Source organism: Diadema antillarum, unplaced genomic scaffold (genome assembly GCF_040938485.1).
Source record: "Diadema antillarum isolate AM-2024a unplaced genomic scaffold, OU_Dant_1.0 seq00000400_RagTag, whole genome shotgun sequence".
Lineage (NCBI taxonomy): Eukaryota > Metazoa > Echinodermata > Echinoidea > Diadematoida > Diadematidae > Diadema > Diadema antillarum.
The window spans coordinates 1518308-1543478 of NW_027271391.1; the positions used below are offsets into that span (position 1 = coordinate 1518308).

Here is a 25171-nt window from a genome sequence, read left to right on the forward strand (position 1 = left end):
TGTAGTGATAAGGAAATTAGACATTTATTTCTTAGACCTAGAAGCACGACTTTACTTAGTAAACATAGGGAATTTCAGTTTAAGTTGTTACACGGGGTGATATATACAAGGGAACATTTGTTTAAGTTTGGTTTTGTGAATGATAATCTTTGTTCTTTTTGTCAATTGGAAAGGGAAACTTATTCACATATATTTTTTGATTGTGTGAAAGTAAAGCCGATATGGCAGTTTCTTATTGAGTTTTATGATTTAGTTGAGTTAGAAGAATTAGAATGGAGAGATATCTTTTTAGGTTTACGAGGTAGTTCAAATAGAATCAAATGCGTGAATGCCTTGATAATTTTGATGAAAATTGTAATATTTCGGTCAAGAGAACAAAATAAGTTACCCAAGAGGGAAAAGATAAAGAAATTTGTTTTGGATTTTATAGAGGAGGAAAAGAACGTTGCGGTTAAAGCAGGTAAGCTCGGTTTTCATTTGCAAAAATGGGAGCAGTTGAAACTTTCATAGAGTCAGATGTATGGTCAGTTTAGGTTTTAGCCGTTTTAATGTTTAGGAATCGGTATATGTATCAGCATTATGGTGGTCACTTTTTTTTTCCCCCATGTAAAATGTTTAGTTAGCTTCGGTTTTAATTTGGTGTGTGTTTAACTGTCAAAGAAACAGGTAACCAAGATACCACAAATATGCAGTGTGACTTGGCGTGCAAATGTTGGTGTTTGTGAGTGCGCACTGGTGGGTATGTTGTTGTTGTTTTGGTTGATGTCTAGTGCATATATGGGTGTGTGTGTGTGTGTGTTGAGGGAAGGCTACGGGGGTGGGGGTATGTTAGTGGGGAAATAGGTGGGGATGGTTAGGGTCATAGGTAGATGTAGTTAGGTTAGAGTAGAGTAATGGTTAGCGGGGAAATAGGTGGGGATGGTTAGGGTTAGGTAGATGTAGTTAGGCAATGGTAGAATAATGGTTAAGGGGTCAGGCAGGAATATGATTTGTTTTGATGATATACACATATGGTTATTTTGTGCTGTACGGGGGGGGGGGGGGGGAGGGGTGGTTGATAGGTTAGATAGAAAAAAAATGATGAGTTTTGTTCGGTTAAGTAAAGAATGCTTTTTTAAATATGTTTTAGGAACTGCTGTATTCTCAAGAGAGTGTAAGAGAATTTATATAATGAAGTGGATATTGAGCAATCTGATCAAGTTGATCAAGATTTTTTTCCCTTTTAAGAGTTATACTTTATCTGATATATTTATGTATATAGTGTGTGCTCTGCCAAAAAAAAAGAAACAAAAAAGAAGGAAGTTAAGTGAAAAAGTGATTGAGTAGCACACATCTCTTAGTCGGTGTGTGAGTGATAAGGCACATTCGGATTGGCTTGATTAGGCTGATCAAAATAGCTTTTTCTGAGAATTATGCAGATTTTTATGTCATTTCTTTTATAAAAACAGGGTATGATTTGGTAAAAAGAATCAAATATATTGTACTGTATGTTTGAAAAATGATTTAGCAGCACAAGAAAGAAGAATGCAGCTGCTTTCTTTTTTTTTTGTTGATGGACGTATTAATTTTATTGTTAATATGGATTTCACATTGAATGAAACTCAAATAAAAGAATATTACAAAAAAAAAAAAAAAGTGTGTATGTGTGCATATGCATGCCATTTTATTGTGTATTTGCGTAGTTATACCATATACTGTATGTAGCCGTGCATCACAATATTGACTAAAAGTCGCATGCCTTGATGTTATGTGAGGACTCCAAAAAGGTAAAATGGGTCACCCCAGTCAATCTTCAGTTTCTTACATTTTCTGGAAGAGCAATTCTTCTACGTGTTTCTTAATCTTAGTATGTCATTTTTTTTTTCTCAGTAAACATTTTTCCAGAATGTGACTGTACTTTCTTTCCATTTTCAAGATACACTTAAGAAAATCAACTTGCATTGAGCTGTACATCCTTATTCTAATTAAAGCATAGAGTCCATTTTCTTATTCTAATTAAAGGGTGTGTACAGTTCTGGTTGAGGTGAGGATTTAGCTTTTAACTTTTTGCAAGATATACAGAAACCACTCTATGAGATGTCAAAGAGTATGCAATTCTAAGGGGTATCAAAAGTTTATTTGATGAAAATCGGTTTTGAAATGGCTGCGATATGCAAAAACAAGGTGAAACAAAGGGATCCTAATAAAAGGCTTGGCCTGTCGCCATTTTTGGATATCTCAGCCATTTGAAAACCAATTTTCATCAAATGAACGTTGAATCCGTCTTAAAATTACATGCTCTTTCATATTTCATTACAGGTTTCTCATTATCTCACTTGGGAATGTTCAAAACATGAATCCCCACCTCAACCAGTACTGTACAGTCCCTTTAAAGCATAGAGTCGAGTTTTCTTCAGAATCTGCCCTGAACGAAAAATCCATGTCTGGCAACTTTTTTGGATGGTTTTGTGATGCAGGGTCGCATATTGTCAGAGAGAACACCAAGACGTCCTGCAATATTCTGCAAATCGGAAATGAAGAGAGCTGACTTCTCATCTTATCACATTCTCAAATTCTCTGCATCAAGCAATCTCAGAGAGAGCAACTGAGGACTTATGTTTTTCTGTTTTTGTTCCACAAATACCACTGATGACAGCCCAAACAAGATGAATTGAGCTGTGCAGATTTGAACCATCGAGTTGCAATTCACTTTACCTGTATATGCATGCAAAACTGTGAAGGAGTTTGGCCAGACTCATGTGTGCTGACTGACTGGGTTTAATACAGTACGTGTGTGCAGGTTTATTCATCGTCACTAGCACTAAAAACTGATGGACAGTATCCCTATACTTATGTACAGTGTTTGTGGGCGTAGCGTACCGGTCAAGGCCAATTTAAGACAAAATCAAAGCAATTTTGTACCTTGAGCTTGATGAGTGTGGCCTACATACACCGTACATTGTAGATAATCAAATTTTTGGCTTTAACATTTATACGTATCTACAAAATCAATACTTGTGGTTGGGAAGAAGTCCTACAGGCATTTAACAAACAAGTATACAACAGTGCTTATGAAGGCAGTTTGTTTGAGCATGCCTGGCGATCTTTCTCTAGAGGTGTGTAAACACCGAGTGCAGGAAAACTCTTCAGAAATGCACGCAGAGAATGGGTACTAATTCTGAGTGTGCAGAGATTTTAAGAATAACAATGATGTTTGTTGAGATTTACTACAGCATACATTAATCATTGCTCCCCCCACCCCACCCCCTTGAAGCACACTGTAATGCTGGTTATCTGATGAGGGCCCTGTTTTATGAAGAGTTAACCCGTTGAGGACAGTCTGATCTTGCTACAACACACATTTCCCATAGACGCTTGCCCGAGTAGACTCAGGACTCGTCCTCAACGGGTTAAAATTGATTATAAAGTTGATTTCAACTCTAAGTCTATGGCAGCCTGTGTTGTAAGGGAATTTAAAATCGATTTTATCTTTTGATAAAATGGGGCCCAGGAAACAACAACTACATCTAGATGTATTTCAGGAAGTTTTGGTCACTGTGCATTCATTTGGTTTTTACCCAATGCTGATGAACTACTTTCAATTTAATTTCTAGTTCATTCACATAGCACATATTTTATGGCTGTTACTTCAATCTGGGCTAATACTCCCTTTATAGCTTGAAGGCATCTGTATTACCTTAAAAAGGTGAACTATAATACTGCCTTAACCTGTTGAGGACAAACTGATTTTGCTATAACAAACTTTCTCAAAGACACCTACTCGGGACTAGTCTTCAACGGGTTAAACATGGAGGAAATTGACAGCAGAGGGTATATCAATATACAAATCTAAATTTGATGCAACTCACTCTAAGTTTAATACTGATAATAGAATCAAATCATTTTGACTGTTCAGTAGCAAAAATCATAAATATGCAAATATTGTACACTGTATATTGTATGCATTCATTCATAAAATGAAAGGATGCAAATTTCTTGAGAAGAAAAGCTTGGAACTGAAGCTTGTAGAAAAGATGAACAGCAAGAACAAATGAACATTTAGCGATGAAGACCTACATGTAGCTTGGTCACTATGGTCTGCAAGTGTTGGTGATGAAGTTATTCTGAATCATACTGCCTCACTTACTACACGTATACTTAATTTTTCAAGGTTGCTTTGTTTCTGCAGATGATCATACATGTACACGTACTAGCAAAAAATAAAAAATAGATCTCCTACACCCTATTAACATATCTCGGCAAAAATATTTGTGAGTCATTTCAACCATGATCTACATTGTATTAGCTTTTCTTTTTAAAGTCACATTTCACACACTGACATCAACTCATTTAATAATGTGAACTACACCTCATTTTCTCCTCACTTGACCCTAAATGCGTATCTCAATAATAAACAGCAATTACTGACTTCATAGGAAAACCATAATATTTCTACAAAACATCCAGTAAACGTATCTTGGCAAAATATTTGTGAGTCATTTTGACCATGATCTACATTGTATTAGCTTATTTTTTTTAAGTCGCATTTCCCACACTGACATCAACTAATTTGATAACATGAACGACACCATATTTTTCCTCAATTAACTCTACACGTGTATATCTCGATAATAACCAGCAATTACTGACTTCATAGCAAAACCATAATATTCCTCCCAAACATCCAGTTGACTTATCTTGGTAAAATATTTGTAAGTCATTTTGACTGTGATCTACATTGTATTAGCCTTTTTTTTTTTGAAGTCGTATAACACACACTAACATCAACTAATTTCATAACATGAACTATACCTCAATTTTCCTCACTTTTCTCTCGATGTATATAATGTGTATCTCCATAATAAACAGTAATTACTGATGTAATATAGCAAATCCATAATATTTCTCCCAAACATCCAGTTAACATATCTTGGCAAAATATTTGTAAGTAATTTTGACCATGATTTACATTGTATTAGCCTATTTTTTGAAAGTCACATTTCACACACTAACATCTACTAATTTGATTTATACACAAACCACATTCTATTTTCTCCTTATTTTACTGTATCTTTCTTTGCTTGATGTCATCTTTCATTACAGACATGTCTTCTCTCAAACCTCTCTCCCCCCAAAAAAAACAAACAAACAACAACTCACTTCTCGCAAAGATTATGCTGCAGGAGAGACTCCTGTATAGATTCTTGGAAACAAGAGCAAGAAAAACAACAATCTTGCCCCAATTCCTTCTGAATTGCATCATAAAGAAATTTTGCCTAAATAAATGCAAGCCACACCCCTTTGTTTTTCTTCTCCTGCATCATTATATTCATCATCTCATCACATCAGCGCAAATTTTTGATAAATGAGCCCATTTCAGATTCTACAAATAAGACCCTCAACTCATTTCACATTGCGTCCCCTTGGTTGATTACTGTTCTTTTGACACGAGTCTGAATGGACTGACGTACTTCTCTTCTTTCATTCATGGACGCTCTCTCTCAATGACGAGTGTATCGTCCTTCACGATTCCCCCTCTTTCTGCCTTGCTCATCTCTCGGCTGGCCTTGATGCCGGCTGGCTTTTTGCTTCTTCCATTCCTCGTTTCCAAGGAGGCCTGCTACTGCATTTTGCATTTTATGCATCCATGTGCTTGTGAAAGTGTGTGTGTGTGTGTGTGTGTGTGTGTGTGTGTGTGTGTGTGTGTGTATGTGTGTGTGGTTGCGTGTGTTTGTGTGTATGTGGCTGGGCATGTCTGTATGTATGTATGTATGTATGTATTGTATGTGTGTATTGCTGCCCACATCTCCCGTTTGTCTTTCCCTCCTGTTTCTATTGACTGTTTTCACAAATCTATACCTGGTAGATACATGTAGCTTCTCTCTCCCCTCTCTCTCTCTCTCCCTGTCTACGTCTATCTATGCATCACTAAATCTATCTATCTATTTATCTATCTACATTATCAATATGTCACCTACCATCCCTCAATGCACCCCTTCTATCATGTTAATGTCAAGGGAATACACATGTATTGTACATATTGTTATCCTCCTATTATGTGAGGCACTGTGAGTACTGTACAGTACATTGCTACATTAATCAATGCATATTCACAATAGCTAAAAAGCAGCCTCAAATCACAGCACCATCAAACACTACTAAAGATTTGCAGTCTTTTCAAGCCATTTTTTTTCTTTGTGTGTGTATATATGTTTCTGGGTAAACAAGGGGATAAGCAAGCCATATACTGTAAGAGTGGATATTTTTGTGCTCTATCAAGTAAGATGAATTTCACATGTTTTTAATTCAGCGGACTGAAGACATCACAAAGTGGTACACTGTACATACAGCAGGCAAACAATATTTGTGCATATGCTTTTATTTTTTGTGCTAGTGTTTGGTCTCACGAAATGTGCAAAAATTTCTATGCAGCAAAACTATTCACTTTTACAGTAGGCGATACGCCATAATTGTGTCTAACAAATGCATACACGCTGTATAGTAGTGAGTTGCACCCCATTCATACACCTCATTTGCATTACTTGAAAGAGACTAAGCTTATGGTTAGCACTCAGGCAAAAGACTGACCTGTAGCATGCTCAGAGGTTCATTAAGCGCAACTGGCATGGAAATCTTTGAGAGGTCCTTGCCAATATTCTTCTTGAGGATGTTCCACAGGCTCAGCTGGCTTGTGTCCGGCTGAGGGGCGGGCAGCTGTGACCTTCGACCCGTCTGCGACCTCTGCTGAGCCTCCTCCGTGCCGTTCTCCACTGCAAGGGGGGCGGGGTCAGGATGCAGGTTGGCAAGCAGGGAGAGAAAGTAGAAGAAAGAGAGAGAGAGAACAGGTGGAAGGAGATGAAGAAAGGGATGCGAGATCAGAGAGGGATGTGTGTGATGAGAGGAAGTGGGTGGGGAAAGGGGCAGGATGAGAGAGGGCAGGGCAAGATGAGACAGGGCGGGGCAAGATGGGAGAGGGCGGAGCAAGATGAGAGAGGGTGGGGCAAGATGAGGGAAGGTGAGGCAAGACGAGAAAGGGCGGCACAAGATAGGAAGGATAGGATGAGAGATAAAGGATACCATGAGAGGGAGGGCGTGATAAAAAGAAGAAATATGGGAGGGAGGGCAAAAATGAGAAAAGATCATGAAGAAACAGGATGAAGGAAAGAGGGTTGAAATGGCGGAGGGAGGGATAAGATGAGCGGGTAGGCCAGAATGATACAAAGACAAAGAAAGAGAGAGAGAACAAAATATAATCAATATTGTAACTCAAGACATTTAGAAAGCAACCATGGCTGACAATGCATAAATACAGCAGTCCTGGACATATCAGAAAGTATTCAACTTAACACCTGTACACAAGCTTCTCCTCATAGTCACTTCAAGCTATTATGTTTTATCTCCTCCACACCCATGTACCCACTACACAAACAGACTTTACTGTTTTACAGCCTACCATGTCAGTTTGCATTGGGGGGGGGGGGGGGGGGTGGGGTACAGGCATAGAGCTGATAGATCAATATTCTGGCCTACTACAGTGTACATGCACATCCTTGAAACTCCTTTAGTCAGTACACTGAGGATGCAGTTACATGCAAAACCCCCTCTTGGCCCTATGGCCTATTCCACACTCAGCTACTATATTAACATCTTCATAAGACAGCAGAAGGCACATCACACTTTATGGGGGGGGGGGGGGTAGTATTGACACTCAACACATTCCTGCACTGACATTACCCACACATAATCACCCTGCACATGTCCAAGATCAAACCGGGCAACTGATATGTTATACATAATACAATGGTGTAGAGAGAGATAGGGAAAGATATAGAGAGTGATTTTTTTTTTTTTTTTTTTGGGGGGGGGGGGGGGGGGAGGGTGATGGGATATCACAGATTTCAAGTCAATAGTTATCACTGCTTTCTCTTTTGCAGCAGCACACACACATGCTTCTCTGATTTAAGTTTGATCCACGATGGCTTATTCTGCACTTTAGGTTTGGTTTACATATTCCTGTATCCAATTTGAAGGCAATATATTGTACATGTATATATTGTATGTACACATGTATGCCTGGTGATTAAAAGAATATTGACTCCTCTAGGGGTGTAAGACTATGTACCAGGTACATTGTATCTGCAATAGGGTGTGTTTAATAGGGAATGTACAACAGCAAAGTCATATCAGCATGTACTTTATTCACACACTAAAAAATAGAAATTAAAAAGGTAATTTCTCTGTGCATCTTAAAAGAAGTCTCATGCACATACTAAAATGACTGCTCGCACATACAATCAAACATGTACATGAGTGCATGTGTAGGTATACAGTGTACATACGTGTTTGTGTGTATTGTATGCTTGTATTTTCATTCCTGTGTGTCTGTATAGTGTGACTCTGAGCCTGTGTTTAAGCTCAGATTATTGCATTTGCATTTACTGTGATACAACACCTGATTAGAAAAAAAAAGAAGAAAAAAGGCATTGGTGCAGAAACTGTTCACGATCATGGCATGTGACGTGTCGATGAAGACAGAATATTAAGCATGGTCCATTGTGTGTAGGGAATTTGGATCAACACTTCAGGCACTCACCACTCACTTCATACCAAGGGCAGGAAAACACCTTGGCACATATTATATCACTTTTTTCATCTTTTCATTCACTGTCAAAGCATGCCAGATAATCACATAAATCCCCCGGAGTGAAATGCGAAAATTCTCAAACACAACGTCCCCCCCCCCCCCCCCCATCACGTCATGGCTTAGTCATTCACAGTGTATACACCTTGTGTACTTAGCCACATGTTGTCATGCCAACGGAGGGAGATTGTGTTTGAAGTGCAAGAATAGATTTGCTGTTGTTACAGTTTCTCCTACTTATATGCTTTGCAGGAGTAAGGAGTACAGGCAGGAGTTCCTTTACACATTTTAATTTTTTTTTAATGCCTAAAAGCATCTTACCAATGAAACAGTACAGATCAAGCTTCCTTTAAGAACAGTGACACTCAACTCTTTTTACTCTAATCTGATTTGTGCAGTTTTCAGGAGTGAAAATGATTGATTTCTTAAATGTGATCATAAATACTGATGCTTGTCAGTCATGTGTTGTTGGAAGTGTAGAAGTCATTTACATTTGAAGTCAGAGTCATTTATATTTGCTTTGAATCCCTGTTCATAAATGAGATATCTGTACGACTATCATGTGAATGAGGGTTACATTGTTTTCCTTTTCCTAAGTTACTAGTAGCCCAACCCTTGTCAACAAAAAATATTCTGGAAAATCACAAGAAGGAATGTTACAGCCTTACAAATGTTGTCATGCATGAGGACATTTTGCAAACCATCGGTGCAACAGTCATTTAATGGACAACACACTCTCACAATGAATTTTTCTGGAGAAAAAATTTCCCTTCACAAAGATTTTCTTTTGGCAACAACTAAATGCATGCGTGAAATTCTGGCCATAGAATACCATTGGAAGTACCGGAGGAAGTAAAATGCACACAGCCATGTTTTAAACATATCAATACAATGTCGAAGCAGTTGCATATAATTCAACCAATCCACTCATGCACCACACCACAACATTGATAAATAATATCATTTTTCCTTAAAAGTACTAACTAAGGATCAAATCCATTCTTGTGTAAAGAATACAAATATATGTCATAATACTTGGAATCCTGTTTGCAGGCACTATGTGTTAATATGTCAGGCGGGTCTCCTGCGTAACATATTAATTTGGCTGAAACTATTTCTACTGTACATATAGGGGTAATCACAAGATGTAAATACAAAGTCTGTATATTATACCCACGAAGTCTACAATGTATTTGAGAGACATTGCTTACAAGAATGTTACTACCTCCTGTGGCACCACATAAATGTAGGCCTTGTGCAGCCGCAGATTAATTTTCATGGTGACTCCAGCGAAAAACGCAATGGGTACATCCAACAAGAGGACATGTTGGACATGAGGGACAAGGCACTTTCCTCTTGATTTAATCAACAGGTGGATCCGATGGGAGCCAATAAAGGAGCGAGAGCGAATTCCACCAAAGTGGCGCGGAGAAATGCCCGGGGGCGAAGCCGCGACCGGTGAAACTTAAACTTCGTGGAACACTTGTGCAAACAGGTGCGTGGGGCTGCACATTTTGATTCAGCATCAAAAGACTGCATTCTTGCTGCTTGTTTCCATCACCATTATTTCAGACCACAGAGATTTGCGACTGTAAGCAGCCACAGGCAAAAAGAAAAAAGTACTGACTGAAGGACACACATACTCGTAGTCACACATACACACACACACACACACACACACACACACATATGGACACAGATGTACATTGCCCAACAATCATTGTCAGCAAGACAGGCATAAAGAAATGATGGACAGGAAAATACAATAACCACTACTGCTACTAATTCAAGGGCATAGTTAGCTTCAGCCAATGCCATCTCAGGTTCCATAAACAAAGTCTATCTGAGCATGGATGTCCTCAGTTCATTAAATGCTATCAAGGCCTGTGTTCTTCTTCAGTATTGGGATGAAAGTGGCTCTACTTCTTCCTCTTTTTGCAGTTCCCCGTTTGGGCTCCCAGAGAATAAGGGAATTTGCAGATAGCTAAGGCCAAAAAAAAAATTGTTGTATTGGCGTAACCCGCCTGACCCTGAAAAAAACCTAACCCTGAACTTTTCCACAAAAAAAAAAGGGAAATACATCGTTTTTACCGAGAGAGGGCGCGATACGGGTTTGCGAATTATCAAAACAACAACAACAACAACAGCTGGTGTCGGAAAATGGCCGCGCAGTACAGCATGTGGGCGACCGGCAAGTCCGGTTCGAAGATTTTATTTAATACTATTCGGAGAATCGATTTGTCTGTGGCGCTGGGTGATTTAGCCCAGGAATTTGTTCGTTCGTATTCTGACCGGTATGTCGCGACGGCTGTTAAAGTGGGGAAGGCCCCCCTTTTCATAAATTTCTAGGGAAAATCTTCTGGAGATCAGTCCAATTTTTTTTTTTTTTTTTTTTTTTTTTTTGGGGGGGGGGGGGGGCTCTGACCCCCTATCTACGGAAGAGTTTTCAACAGACCCCCCCCCCCCATCTACGAAATAATTTTCAATGGACACCCCTATCTATGGAAAAGACTAAAAAACACCCCCCCCCCTTCATAAATTTCTAGGGACAAATCTTCCGTAGATAGACGTTGAAAACGGGAACACGCATGCGGTCTCCTATGGGTTCCAGTTGGGGGCCAGGGTGTTTTTCCATGTCCAAAATATGATTCTCTTTCAATATTTATTGCATTTAAACCGGTGATATAACAAACTTTGGATGCAACAGACCCTCTCTATCGAATGAGGTTTTGTTAAATATGAGTTTTACACGTAAAATACAGGTAGAAAAAAAAAAATCCGCCCGCCCGACCCTATTTGAAAATCTCATGTTACGCAAATACAACATTTTTTTTTGGGGGGGGGGTGGGGGGCCTAAGGGTGCCGCAGCACAGTGTCCCACTTATCTCATCCTTCTCTCACGCACTTTGCAAGACACTTTTGGCAATCTACCATAAGTCGACGTTCCTAATGTACATGTAGTCACTCCATGACCCATGAGGAGCTATCCTGAGCATGAGTGTGTACACTCTTTTTCATTTCTTTTTAAAGAAACAGGAAAATTTTCTTTACATTCCACATTTGTGAAAAGGATGGGTCTTGAGAACTGTCTTAAATAATGCAAATGAAAGTATTTTCCTTTTTTCTGTTGGTAGGGAGTTCCAGAGAACAGAGGCAGATGCTGAGAAGGCTTCCATTAATACTTTTTTTTCTTTTCTTTTCTTTTTATAGGAGGAGGAGCACCGTGTACCACAAGCTGTGTGTATTGGTGAATAATATGTGATGTACATGTAGGATGGAGAGAGATTATCAGTAGATTGAAACACATTATGAGTGTTTTATTATGCATTTCTCAATCGATAACCAGTGAAATTTGCACCAGATGAATGCAAAGACAGATTGTGTGACAGACAGACAGACAGACAGACAGAGACAAATGCTCAAACAGACTCGTCATAATGGATGCACTGTGGTAAAGTGGTCAATGCCATGGACTCTTTTAACAGGGGGTCAAGGGTTCAAAATCCCAACTGGCAAGTGACATGCATATACATCCGTGGGAAAGATGCTCTACCCCCTGTGTCTCCTACTAACCCGCTATTCAGTGGCATAGCAATACTTCTTGATGTTGGGATTAATGATAATGGGAGAGCCCAGAGTGAGAACAGAGCTCAATTACACTGCAGAGGATATCCCCAGTTGATAAGCCTCATCATATCCTATCATCATCATGAAGCCAACAAAAAAAACCCACAGAAATACAGCAGAAAACATAAGCAGCCATACAGAAGCCAGACGAAGCAGCTGTGTACTTGCAAGTTGGCATCACAACACAGACAAGACCGCTGGCGAACTTAATTGGGGGCATGGCCGCCGAAACCAGCTGGCTCATTGAACTCTAAGTGGCGACGAACTCTGACATTTCGATTCCGACATCGTGAAAAAAAAAAAGTGGGCATCCCGTTCACATGGTCCTTAAAGAAGAGAGAAACCCTGTCCTTCCTCCAGCCCCACTCCCCCATTCTCCATCATCATCATCATAATTCCATTACTCCACTTCGCTGGTTCGCATCATGTCCCCTTGCCCACACTCTAACCATCGTGTCCTCCTGACCCATTCCATCTCCAGGCACGTCCCGGGTATGTGCTACATACGGAGCGGAGCGACTTTTCAGCCCATTACCCCCTCCTTTCGTTGTTATGGGGGAGAATCACACTTTTTTTTTCAGCAGTTCTTGTTTATCTAAATAGGTCATACAGTTAGTAAATCACTCGGGATATGAGTGTAAAAATTCATAAACTTGATATGCATCATCCGTAACCAAGATGATACCGATAAACTGATGGTTGCTATGCACAAAAATTTCATTCATCTTATATCAGAATAATGCATCCTAGAAAATCAATGCATTTTACAATGTCAAGTTTGGTCCTCATGCCTAATCTGCCATGTTACACTTTGGAGATTTAATTCATTTTGGAAAGTGGAATAAGTGAATTCAATACCATTATCATAAGCCTGCCCACATAGGCACATCTTGGTACAGAATTGTAATTGAAAGACTGGACATTTATGCTAATAGAACAGGCACCAGTCTGTATTAAATGATATCGTTTAATGTGACCTTGGATATTGCAATTATGGCCGTGGAAGTTGCGCTGGTGATTAGCATTGATCCCGAGACTGCAGCAAACCAGCAACAAATGAACGGAAAATGTAATACCAATCTATAAAAAAATTAATAAGTCGAAATTCCAATTTCTCATAATAAAAGAAAAAAAATACACAAACAGAGAGACAACTATTTGACCTTGGGTGATATTCATCAGTTTGAAAACAGCTTCCTTGCGAGAGCATGTCTTGACCAGGTTAAAGTTAAAGTTGAAAACCAATGGATACAACTTTCATACATTGTAAATAATGTAAATGAGTAGTACTGCAAATGTTATCTTGTTGACAATATGCCTAAGATATCTTTCATATGAAAAGAGATGAAAATATCATGACATTAGTCCATGAAAAGGGTAACAACAAAACCTACCCTAAGACCAAATTTTAATCATCGAATGACATACATAAATACATGTATCTGTAAAAAAGCAAAAGACAGAAAAACCCACAAAACCTCTACATACCCATATCTGATTTGCTTGCTTTAACATAAATTTCTTCAGATTAACTCAGATTGTTATTTTTTTCCGTTTGTCGGCAATGTAGGAATCTGCTATTTGCATATTTCATTCATAATTTCCACAGTCATTATAATACTGTATGTAGGTTTCTGCTTGCAAGAAAGTCATAATAGTTTAACCCTCTTTTGATAGTGCTCACACAAAGAAACAGGTTGCCAAATTGGCAACCTGCACTGAATGGTAACAATTGTATTAACCTATTATAGGACAAGCTGATTTTCCTCTAACATGCATGTCCCATAGACACCTGCACGACTAAACTCAGGACTACAAATGTAGTCTTCAGTGGCTTAATACTACTGGAATTTATCATTTTTCATCTATAGGGAGGTCAACACTGTATTTTCTTTCTCTTTCTTTTTCATCTGTCTTTATGACACACTTGTTGACTGGATTCCTCATATTGATCTCCCAGGTGCGAAACTGAACTGACCAATTGCATGACGGTAGGATACAATACTCATGCAGCATACAGCTGTAGACACACGTACACACTAGAATAACCTCCCTCTGCTGAAGTACATACAGTGTACACATGGTACTTCGCAGGGTAACACTGTGCATAATGTATGCTCTACTCCTTCAAACTGGTCTAATTGCGACTTAAGCCTACCCCCCACCCCATCCCAACCCCCGCCCCCGGCCATCCATGTTACTTCGCATAGTGACGTCTGTCTTACAACAATTGCGCAATCAAATTTTACAAGCCATTGCCGACACTTTGCAAGAAGACCAAAAAAAAAAAAAAAGTCGCAGCACGCTACTTAGCAACCCGCGGCACAATTAATTATGCCCCTCTGGCTGTCCCCGCCTCATCAAACAGGGTAATTATCCCGGGTCGGTCAGCACCATCGCCGATGACACACGGGAGGAGATAGAGGAGACAAAAAATGGAGACGAGAGATTACCGGCAAACAAACGAGGGGAGACGAAGACAATCAGAGGTGAGAAGAGATCAATTCAAGTGACGGGAATTGCTTCAATTTGCTGCATCGGTGCTGCCGCACTAGAATAAAATATTGCCTGCATCGGTGCTGCCGCACTAGAATAAAATATTGCCTGCATTGGTGGTGCTGCCCTAAAATAAAATATTGCCTGTATCTATTAGTTCCCCTGAGTTTTCATTAAGACACCCATGTTCCACTCAAGCTCTTAACCCGTTGAAGACTAGTCCCGAGTATACTCAAACAGGTGTCTATGGGAGATGCATATCATGTTAAATGAGCTTGTCTTCCATGGGTTAAAAACATGCATGCCTTCAAATCAAATGCATTCAATCAAACGGTACCTGGGCCTCGTTTCATTAAAAGATATAATCAATTGTAAATTCCCTTAAATACCACACAGGCTACCATAGACTTACGTATGATAAAAACAAACTATATTTATGAATTATAACTCTTCATAAAACAGGGCCCAGATCATGTGGTTTTTTTTTGCTCCTCTGCACTATCCCATCAAAAGAGTAACAATTCTATACAGCAGTACAAGGCACTGGGTTTGTACACTTTCTCTGCTCCTCTTCACAGAGTTTCATGGTGAAGGAACCACTAGTTCAAAGTGATACTGCAACAGATATGTTGTCATATAGTGTGACAGTGATACTCAGTCTCAAACATACACTGTATGCAATCTCGGCTGATATAAACGTCCAATCAGACTTGATTTGCCTTTCTTCGAATGTGATCACTTGCAACCATCTCAACAGAGGAAGAGAACTGTTGCCACTGAAATTGCAATGTTCACCGTTCAGCCTGGTTGGGTTGACATTAAAGCCAACGACGTTGATGTCCACATTTACTCATGTGGCCGCCATCCAGCTGTGATTGGCGATGACTTCACAGTCAAGCGAATGGGGCAGAGATGGGTGATTTCCCACGTGACACAGAAAAGGGGGGATTTGGAAAGTACTATCAGTCGCTTGGCAAACTTTGCTCCTCTCGTTATTTTCCTTTCGAAGACTTCATCAGGAAGGGTAGAAGTGGACAATTTGATGTGATGGAAGTGATGATGGTCTCCCTGGCATCCTCTCTTGTCTTCTGTTTTTTTCCTTTAATCGCTCTACTTCAAGATGGTTTTACTCGCTACCAGCTCTTCAGGATGATCATGGCCTCCCTCTCTTCATTTTAGCTTTAGTAAATCAGTTCTCACAAGCCAATCTTCCATTACTGATCCCTCCTGGGCGTTCGAAAATGAAATGAGTGCGAGCAAGTCTTCCATTTTTGTGGGCTCTTCCCCCCCCCCCCCATCACCAATACCCTGTACTTTTAAGATAAAAGTAATATGGTTTGAGGAGAGATTATCTATTTTATCATATCTGTTGCATTGCTCCAGGAAAAGAAGAATATTAAAATGGCTAGTCCAACAGCCAAAACAATGCAGTTCAGTTGCCATTGTCTCTAAACCTTTACACATACATTAAACAGGGTGCAAAATGACGCATCAGGAATTAGACTGGTCACGAAATCCCTGTTCGTTGATAGATGGTTTCAAGACAACGAGGCTGAAAGGCAAAGAAAGCAGGTCGGTGGATGTGCCATTTGGTGAACAAGCAGATATCAGGGAAGAGTGAAGAATGTCTTGGAGTATGTGGTAAGGTAGCCATAGACAGCATGATATCAACCTAACACTACATTCACAAGTTAAAAAAGCACTGGGCTTTAAAAAAAACCACACATGCAAGGAGAAAAGAATCTGGATTTAGACATACACTGTACCAGTAAACGTTAAAGTGCATGGAAACCCCAAAGGATGATTACAGTCGCTAAATCTTGGGCAACTCCAGCTTGGGACAGCTGCTGGGAATGGAACGATCTCCAGCCCACAAATGAACCGCCTCGCAGCCAAAGGCGACGGACATGATAGTTCACTTCAACACCTTCACATGGGTGGGGTGGGGGGGGGGGGAGGGGGGGCAGAAAAAGGGGGAGACAGTTTCAAGTAGCTGGCATAAATGTATAAAGAAGAGCACAATAATCTTGCCTCGTAGGTATTAAAGGCAGGTGCACATTTACTCTTAAATGGGGTGAATGTATCTCTGTTACCACCTGCACAGCAATGGAACATGATGGAATGTTTATGATTGTGGTACTTTCACATGCCTAGAGCTGTCCAAATGTGACCATGCCCCTTTTATCCACCCATCTCGTGAACAAATTGCTTGTGTTTACAATTCATATGAAATCTAAGTGGTGGCAGGATGGCTCTTCCATTACATGTGTTTACATTGGGTCTTTTAGCCTAATATGATCATTCAAAACAAAGGACAGATTGTCAAGGAAAAAGCAAAACACATTTAGGTTTTCAACCATTCTTCCAAGAGGTCTTCCATCAACAGAATTTGACAATTTGATCAACCACTGAATGAAGACTAACACATTAAAAAAAAAAAAAATAGGGCTGTGCTATTTTGAGAGTGAAATAGAATTCAAGAGCTATCGTATTACATTGCACACATTTGCAAAGTGTCTCCATTAAAACACTGGATCTCCACCCCTCATACCTTGTCTGACATTCTATGAACTCAGTCCTCTGAAGTATTAAGCCATAAATGTATTCCACTCTAAAGTAATGAGTGGATGATGATCACTGCTAGAGATACAACAAAACCAGTCACGATACAACAGCAGGGAGAACTTATTCTAATACAGAAAATGCCTAATTCCATTACATTTCTTTATAGTATTTGAAAGAGTAATATTAGCTTCTTTGAATTCTAAGGATTAGAATCCAGCTTGATAAGGAGAAAGTTTGGTGCATTTACATTTTGACTGTTCTTTAGACACTTCAAGAGAAGATGATGATGTGAACTAGTATGTCAATTTACAGATATTTCCACAGTGTGTATTTCTGAAGTAAGAATCCCAATCTATGACTGTGGGGTTGCGGGGGAAAAGATACACTGTATCTACTGAATTTTTGTAATGATTACTTGCTCTCCTAGCCTAGATGGTTTACTGCATAATCTCAGCAAAAGAAAATATATGCAGCGGCACTCCTTTACATCAAGGACTACAGAGTCAGCCCCCAAAGTTAGCAATTTATGGAACGAGGCAACAATCTCGTTACATTCACGCAGCACGGGCTCAGCATCGCTCTTAGAAATTTCATCACAACCACATCAGATTCTTCTTATGCTCCTGCAGCGTTACGGGTCTTTGACCTTGAAGCGAAGGAAAAAAAAAAACACTACTGATTTTCAATCTCCACTAAAACATAACAGGAGCACACACCACGTCATGTACATTGATGTGCACAGGCACGCCTTCAGTTTCATAAGTCGGCCCATCCTCGCCATGACGATGCAGAGAACGTTGACATTAAGAATCGTGCCCACGAAACGAGAGGTGAGCATCCTTGTGTAAAGGTGATGCCATCTGGCAGGAAATTCATCCGCATTAGGCATGCGACCCATCATCTCCTCCATTACCTCATCTGTTGCCATGGTAACAGGCCTCTTTTTTTTTTCCAAGTGCAAATAGAACACACACACACACTCAGTGAGGATATTGTAGGTGCACGCCAGTGCACACACAATATCCTTATCAATGGGGCTCTTGATGTACACCAAGAAGTAGCTCACAGTGAAATACATAAATCATCAACTACACCATAGGAGGAAAATCTTAAATCCACTGGAGCTAAAAAGTCTCCTTAAAGCTCTGCATTCATTCTTTCTCTCCCACTCTCTTGTTCAAGGAGACCTCTGTATGATTTTCAGACTTTTACATTATTTTGAACAACTATAAATTAATTATACTGAGTACAGAGTTTCAGAATTTATAGAGATTGGGATGCGGAATAAGAATGTTTTCAAAATTTATAACAAATTACAATGAACAAGGATGATGACATGGCAGCCTCACCATAAGAATGCATGAGGTGGGGATAAAGGAAGCAGAACAAAAGAAGAAGGCATGCATAGATTCTACACAGGTGACCTTGTTAAGCAAGCAGTATTGTGATGGAATTACACTGCTACATTTCTGAAATATGTGAACACTGTTCAGTGTTATTTGTTTCAGATTTTCAGAGTATCGGTTTCTCTGCTCAAGGACCACAATAAATTCCACAAATTTATGCATGGAGCAATCGATTTATGTACTACATGATGTGAAATTATGAAAATTTTCTGGAATGCCCCTTTAATCCTCAAACATCATAAAGATATCCTTTATCCCTTGCCACATAAAAAGAAGAAGCAAATGTTTGGTATCAGAAGTGAATGGGGGAGTGCATTTCCTTCTCTGCTCGTTGATTTCAGTATCAGGATTTGGGCAGAGGGTGAAGTTCGGGGAATGAGAAATGACGATTTGATGATCGCGCATCCTGCCTGCCTTCCGGATTGGAGTGGTCTCGGGAACACAGGAATGACGACGGCATTAACTTGCATCAAGATTTTCCATATGGGTACACGGACCAAACGAGGCAGGAACACCACAGATGATTAAATTAATTGTGATTGAGAGACGCACAATGAGAAGCACATGATGAGAAGACGCCTTGGCGACCGAAGCCGACATACAAATTTTATGCATGGGGAGAGATCCGATGCTGAACAGTGATGTTCGGTAAATTTAACGCATCTGACAGCCTAATGATAATTAAGGCGATAGTGTAGGCAGGTGGGGAGAAAGCCTGATAAAGGAAGAGAGAGAGAGAGTGAGGGAGAGAGAAAGAAAGCTATGCATGCATGTGCATGTGTTTTGGGGCACATGTACAGGATATCAAGTTGCAGCTGATAAGCTTGGAGGCATATCATTAGTTGCAAAGTTGAAAAGTCTTTGTAACAAATGCAGGAAATGAATTCTAATACACTTCTCTGCCTTCTTCGCTATCAACCCACTGCTTGCCACATCAATTTCATGTACACAGGTATGTGTGTGGAATTTGTGTACATTTTACTCATTGAAAGGGTTCAAAAAATGGTGCTGTTTCTCCACGGTGTAAATTCTCTATACTTATGCAAGAAGCTTGTGGGTTTTCTCATATTCCAGCACCATCCTTGAATTATTTTATATCCTCCTTTATTTCTTTACTCTTTGTCTCCTCTCTTTCCTTATCTCTCATTCAATCCCTTTCATCTGGTTTCCATGCCGCCTCCATAAACTAGCGTGGCAGACACATTAACTCTTTATGTGCTACGTTCGCACGCCCGACTCAGTCGACAGCGTGCCAATTTCGCATATTCTGCTCAAACGCACAAAGCCGCCCAAACCGATCGATAAATCGCCAAATGCCACAGTACAATGAAAGCTTTTCTTGTGTTTCCGTTCCTCTCATATTTAGCTTGCATTTTATGTGCTGATTGACTAGCAATCGGTGTTCGCTACTGGATTTGAGTGTAAATTCTTAGTTTCTGTCGCTGTTTTGTGTGCAAAAGTCAGCTACTGGTAATTTGAAAGAAAAACAATCATAGATTTGACGTACAATTTAAATCAAGGCAAAGCTTGGTATTTTCTCTACAACTTTGCTCACTACATGTCCAGCTCAACAGATATCTATAAAAGTTACATAGATTTGAAAAACAGAATGTTTTCTCAAAGTATGACTACGTTGGTGTCTCAGAATAATGTGGCACACAGGGGGTTTCCACCATGGCACATAAAGAGTTAATATCGTGAGAAGATAGATTACAAGAAATGTAATGTCATCATTTGGGGTATTGCCTTGCCGGCTTGACCAGGTTCGTTTTAATAGAAGAGTGAGAAAAATGACACATATCCATTGGAACTTTCAAGATACATTTGTTGAGACAGCCCCCCTCCCTACCCCCTTCACCCCCCCCCCCCCAAAAAAAGACCCAATAACATAAGAATACTAAAAAGCAAATGCCATCCACAGTTTCTTCATCAGATCTGACCCTGTTTAGCACGCGTTGCCCAAGCAGACCAATGCATGGGTATGTCATTATGTGTCATGTTTGTTAGCGGTGGCACACTACTTGTGGAAGGAAGGTCACAGGGTGAATCTCACTTGGGGGGCCCCCAAATGGGAATGGCAAAGCTTTAAGGCATAATTTACCATTTTGCAGATGAAACAAAAACCCAGCATTAGTGCTTTAAAATAGTTCTAAAATGTGAGGTAGGGATAGAAACAACCACTGTAAAAATTTGAATAAGTAAAATCGATGTTAAGTATTGTTAAATATACAAAATGTGAACAATAGTTATAATAAAAATGTTTCCAGACTAAACCGTGTACAGTTACGGTTTATTGAGAAAAAGACAGAGATCTCCTTATATTTTAGGCATTATCGTGAAAATTTTATATGATAGGTTGTTTTGTGGTACAACAGACCTACACATATGCATTAAATGTCATATCTTGAAAAATTTTTAAATCATTGTTCCCAAAGATAAACAAGGACTTTAACCCTTTGTCTGCCACAATCACAAGCCACAATTAAAGAAATGATCCCAAAAGCTCTCCCTCTTCACTGTACACCACCAATTTATCAGCAGCACTCCCATGGAAAATGCTGTTAGCTCTTAACAAATCCTAAATTTATCCCAAATGTTACAAGTTATGACGGTGATACTTTGACTACTTCTTATTTCTCATTTTCCCAGTTTTTTCTGCACCATTCATAAGGTAGAGCTGCCACATAAAAATTCTCATTACTTTTATCGGTTCTATTAGATATTAAATTGTGACCATTACACTAATATTACTGTTATGATCATCATTTGATTACCAATATCATCATCATTATTGCCATTACTCATTATTCCTTCTTCTACTATCACCACCACTATAGATATGATGAAATTGACAATGGTAATTGCTGCACATCAAAATGAGAAAAAAATGAATATCAACACACTGAAGATGCAAGTGACAAAAGCCAGAGGTGTGAAACAAAATGAGAGGATCACAGAGTGCAGTCAATATACATACGTGACCCGCTACAACAAAAGGATCCTAAAGTCGCTGACGGGTGAGCCGAGAAAATTGAGTTTGAGGTCAGATCATCAAAATCCGTCAAAATGTTCGGATTTCTGTTTTTGACATAATTTTGTTGTCTAATGTATCTTCCATCATCTGCCGAAATTTCAAAGTTAAATGATCAAGGGAAAGGCAAGAAAATAGCGTTTTTCTGGGCCATGATTTTCCAACTTTCAACGGAACAGAAACGTGTCCGAAGATTTGGATTTAGCGCTGCAGCTAGACTCTGCCCCTAGGAACGAGGGAGTGATCTCATTGGTCAGTGCGTGGCATCCTGGTTACTGATTGGTTGTGCGTAGACCGCTGGCGCTAAGCTTGAATGAACATCGTGGAAGTTGCTAGGAGCATACCTTCTATTGTCAAACGGTGACACTGCTTTGCTTCGCCTTAATCCTGATAGTGTCGGAAGAACAACTATGAAGGCTGTTTTCTTGAAACGCCGATTTTCTAAACCACTCGACATGCGCTAATAAAATCATCGATATCTCCGCAACCGAGTACTTTTATGAGTCATGTTACATAATATGACATTAAAGTGGAAGAGTCAGGGAATAATGGCATGTCATTTTCAGAAAATTGTCCTCCCCCGACTTTTGGATCCTTTAGTTGCAGTGGATCACATATCATCTAAAACAAACTTCACCCCACACTGAGGCAGACTTACATAAGAAGAGAGTAAAAGTCAAACAAAAGGTGTGATGAGATCTTCATACATATGAAATGAGCAAAAATACGAAAGTTCTCAAATCTTAAAGCTTGGTTGCATGTTTGTATAAAATGTTGACATCAAACAAAATCACGGGGGAAAATCAGATAAGGTAATACCATCAAGACACCGAGACTGTATAAATTTCCTTCAACTACTGTAAAAGTGGAAATTTTCGCGGTGTTGAAATTTTCGCGCATTTCGCGCAACCAGAAACTAGCGCGAAAATAAAAGCACGCGAATATTTTTGCATGCCACATGTTCCAATGGTTGATGTCTTGATTCCGCAGAATTAAAAACACGCGAAACTCTTCTCACCCGGCCAAGCGCGAAAAATTAGTCGCGCGAAAATATCCACTTTTACAGTACTGCACTGTTTCATGTCAGTGTTCAGAATTATTGCTTGTGAAAAGTAAAATACAAAGAAGTTGGATGTTTTCTCACAAATCATTTACGAAGAAAAAGGAAATAAGTTCAAATGTCAGTCATCATGTGAAATCTACAGAAGATGGTAAACTATCACCAAAAAGGCTTTTTATGTTTCTAAACAGGATTTATCCACATCTATATCCTATAAAGATTACTCAATGATACAAAATGATACTTAACAACATTGGCAAAGGAATATTCTATACAGCAATTAAATTCTGACTCCCCTTATGTAAGAAATGACAATCCTATATGTGACAATGCACCTCAAAACAAACAAAAAGTCGCCAGACATGAATTTTTACTTAATACCATATTCTGAAAGAGCAGGCTTTAAGCTTTAAAATGACGTATAACTCAAATCAAATGGACCCTCCTAACCTATCTAAATATTGGAAAGAAAGCACAAACTCAGGAAAAGTGTGAACTGAGAAAAGAGGCTCTGAAGTACTGTGTCTATTCAAGCGCTTAATCTTTACCAAACCGTGCTGGCTGTGCGATGAATGGGACAAAAAACAGGAAGTAAGCCACCAGAGTGACAACAATGAAGGGATTATCAGATTAAAGTGAAATTTAGCATGCCTCATTAACACATTATGTCCATGATTAATGCCAACTTTCAAAGCAGTAGCACTATCATTTCAAAAGTTATTAGAGTTGAAAGTGAAGAGTGTGGACAAGGTTTTTTTCAGAAAAGAAAAAGGGATTCTAAAGACACACCTAATCACACTATTCTACCAAAAATGTCCGAGATAAACTGCTAAAAAAAACACTTTCCTGCCTGTTTTATGATACCACATTTTAGCATAATGTAAAAGAAGACCCGCTCTTTCAGAAAATATGAAAAAGTGAAGTTCGGCTGGGTTGACCCATTTCACTTATTTTCAGTCTTCACGCAAAATCAATGGGTACGACTTTATGTACGTTTTGAGGTGCACGGTCACATATTATGTAACACAAACAGTAGTCTTATTCACACATACCCAAAATTGATGAGACTCAAGAGCGCTTCATTTAAAGCCTAGTGATCTATTTTTTTCTCTCTCTCTCTGTGAACGCTGACATAGAGTGTTTAAAAGCAGCTTTTGCATTGAGATGCAAAAAGTGATAATTCCTGTGTGTGAATGTGGCTATGTAACTTCAATACAGAGCATCAAATTTTCACAGCTTGTGATCTGCATGCAGTCCACATCTAAAAAAAAAAAAAAAAAAATCTATCATAAAGATTGAAAACTTGCAGCTCATGAAGTATATGTGATGTTATCACCTTTCCCATAAAAGAATCACTTACTGGCACCGAAACAGAAAGAATAACTTATAATAACAACATCACATGAAATCTCTAGTGGATTGTTCTAACCAGTGCTAATTTTAGATAGTTCAAGACAGATCTTTGAGTTTTTACTTCCTTGATTTGAATAGACAAGATGGAGCAGAACAGTAATGAATATTTCGGAGAGAATATGTTCATAATATATATTTCTCATTGCCTTCCTCTGTATTTGAAATACCACTTTGAAATTACATTCTCCTTTCTCTCTCTCACTACTCAGTACTCTTTCTCTTTCAGTCTCTCTCTCTTTCTGTCTCCCCTCATCCTCTTCCACTCTCCCCTTTCAGCGGTGCCATGGCAACACATCCTTGTTATTTCCATCTCAAAAAATTTGTATCAATTGATCCCCGCCCAGCCATGCTCACTAGTCAATTCCAAACATCCCATCCATCAAATCATGCGGGGAGAAACAGTCGTGATATCAAATAAAGAGAAGACACCACGCCATCGGGCAACTAATGTTCTTCCCTATCTCAAATGTATATATACTTGGAGATATACAAATAAGATATATTATTAGGTGATACGCTATCAGCGTATCACCTATTGTGATTGTCAAAATTTCTCTTTTTTTTTATTCTTCTTTCTTTCTGCCACATTTTGTGTCGTCAATATCTCAACAATGACATTACGGAATGACATGACATTTTCAGTCAACATGTCTCATGACAAAATCTAGCCACAATAAGGTTTTCATGACAGTAACATATCTATGACGTCATCTAGGCGCCATTTTGTGATTTTCGGACCTTGTCACATGATCGATCATAACTTCATAACTGGATATCATTTCTGTATCATTTTCGGTGGACATAAAGTTCAGGTCACGCTCTATCTTACTTTTTAACGCTAGTTACCCAGGTCTTCATTACGCGCACGTTTGCGCGCGTCAAAATTTTAAAAGGCTCAAAACGACTTCCCAATGGGAAATCTCGAAGTTTCAGACAATTTTAAGCGTTTCAAA

At 39.3% G+C, this 25171-nt stretch overlaps 1 protein-coding gene across 1 annotated transcript in view; it reads right to left on the bottom strand.

Moving 5' to 3' along the window:
- Positions 1-25171, bottom strand: part of LOC139732131 (oxysterol-binding protein-related protein 6-like) — a 134355-nt gene that overhangs the window by 18004 nt on the left and 91180 nt on the right. The window contains exon 15 of the mRNA XM_071643004.1: positions 6568-6749. Coding sequence (XP_071499105.1) covers positions 6568-6749 — 182 coding nt within the window. The remainder of the gene's footprint in view (positions 1-6567; positions 6750-25171) is intronic.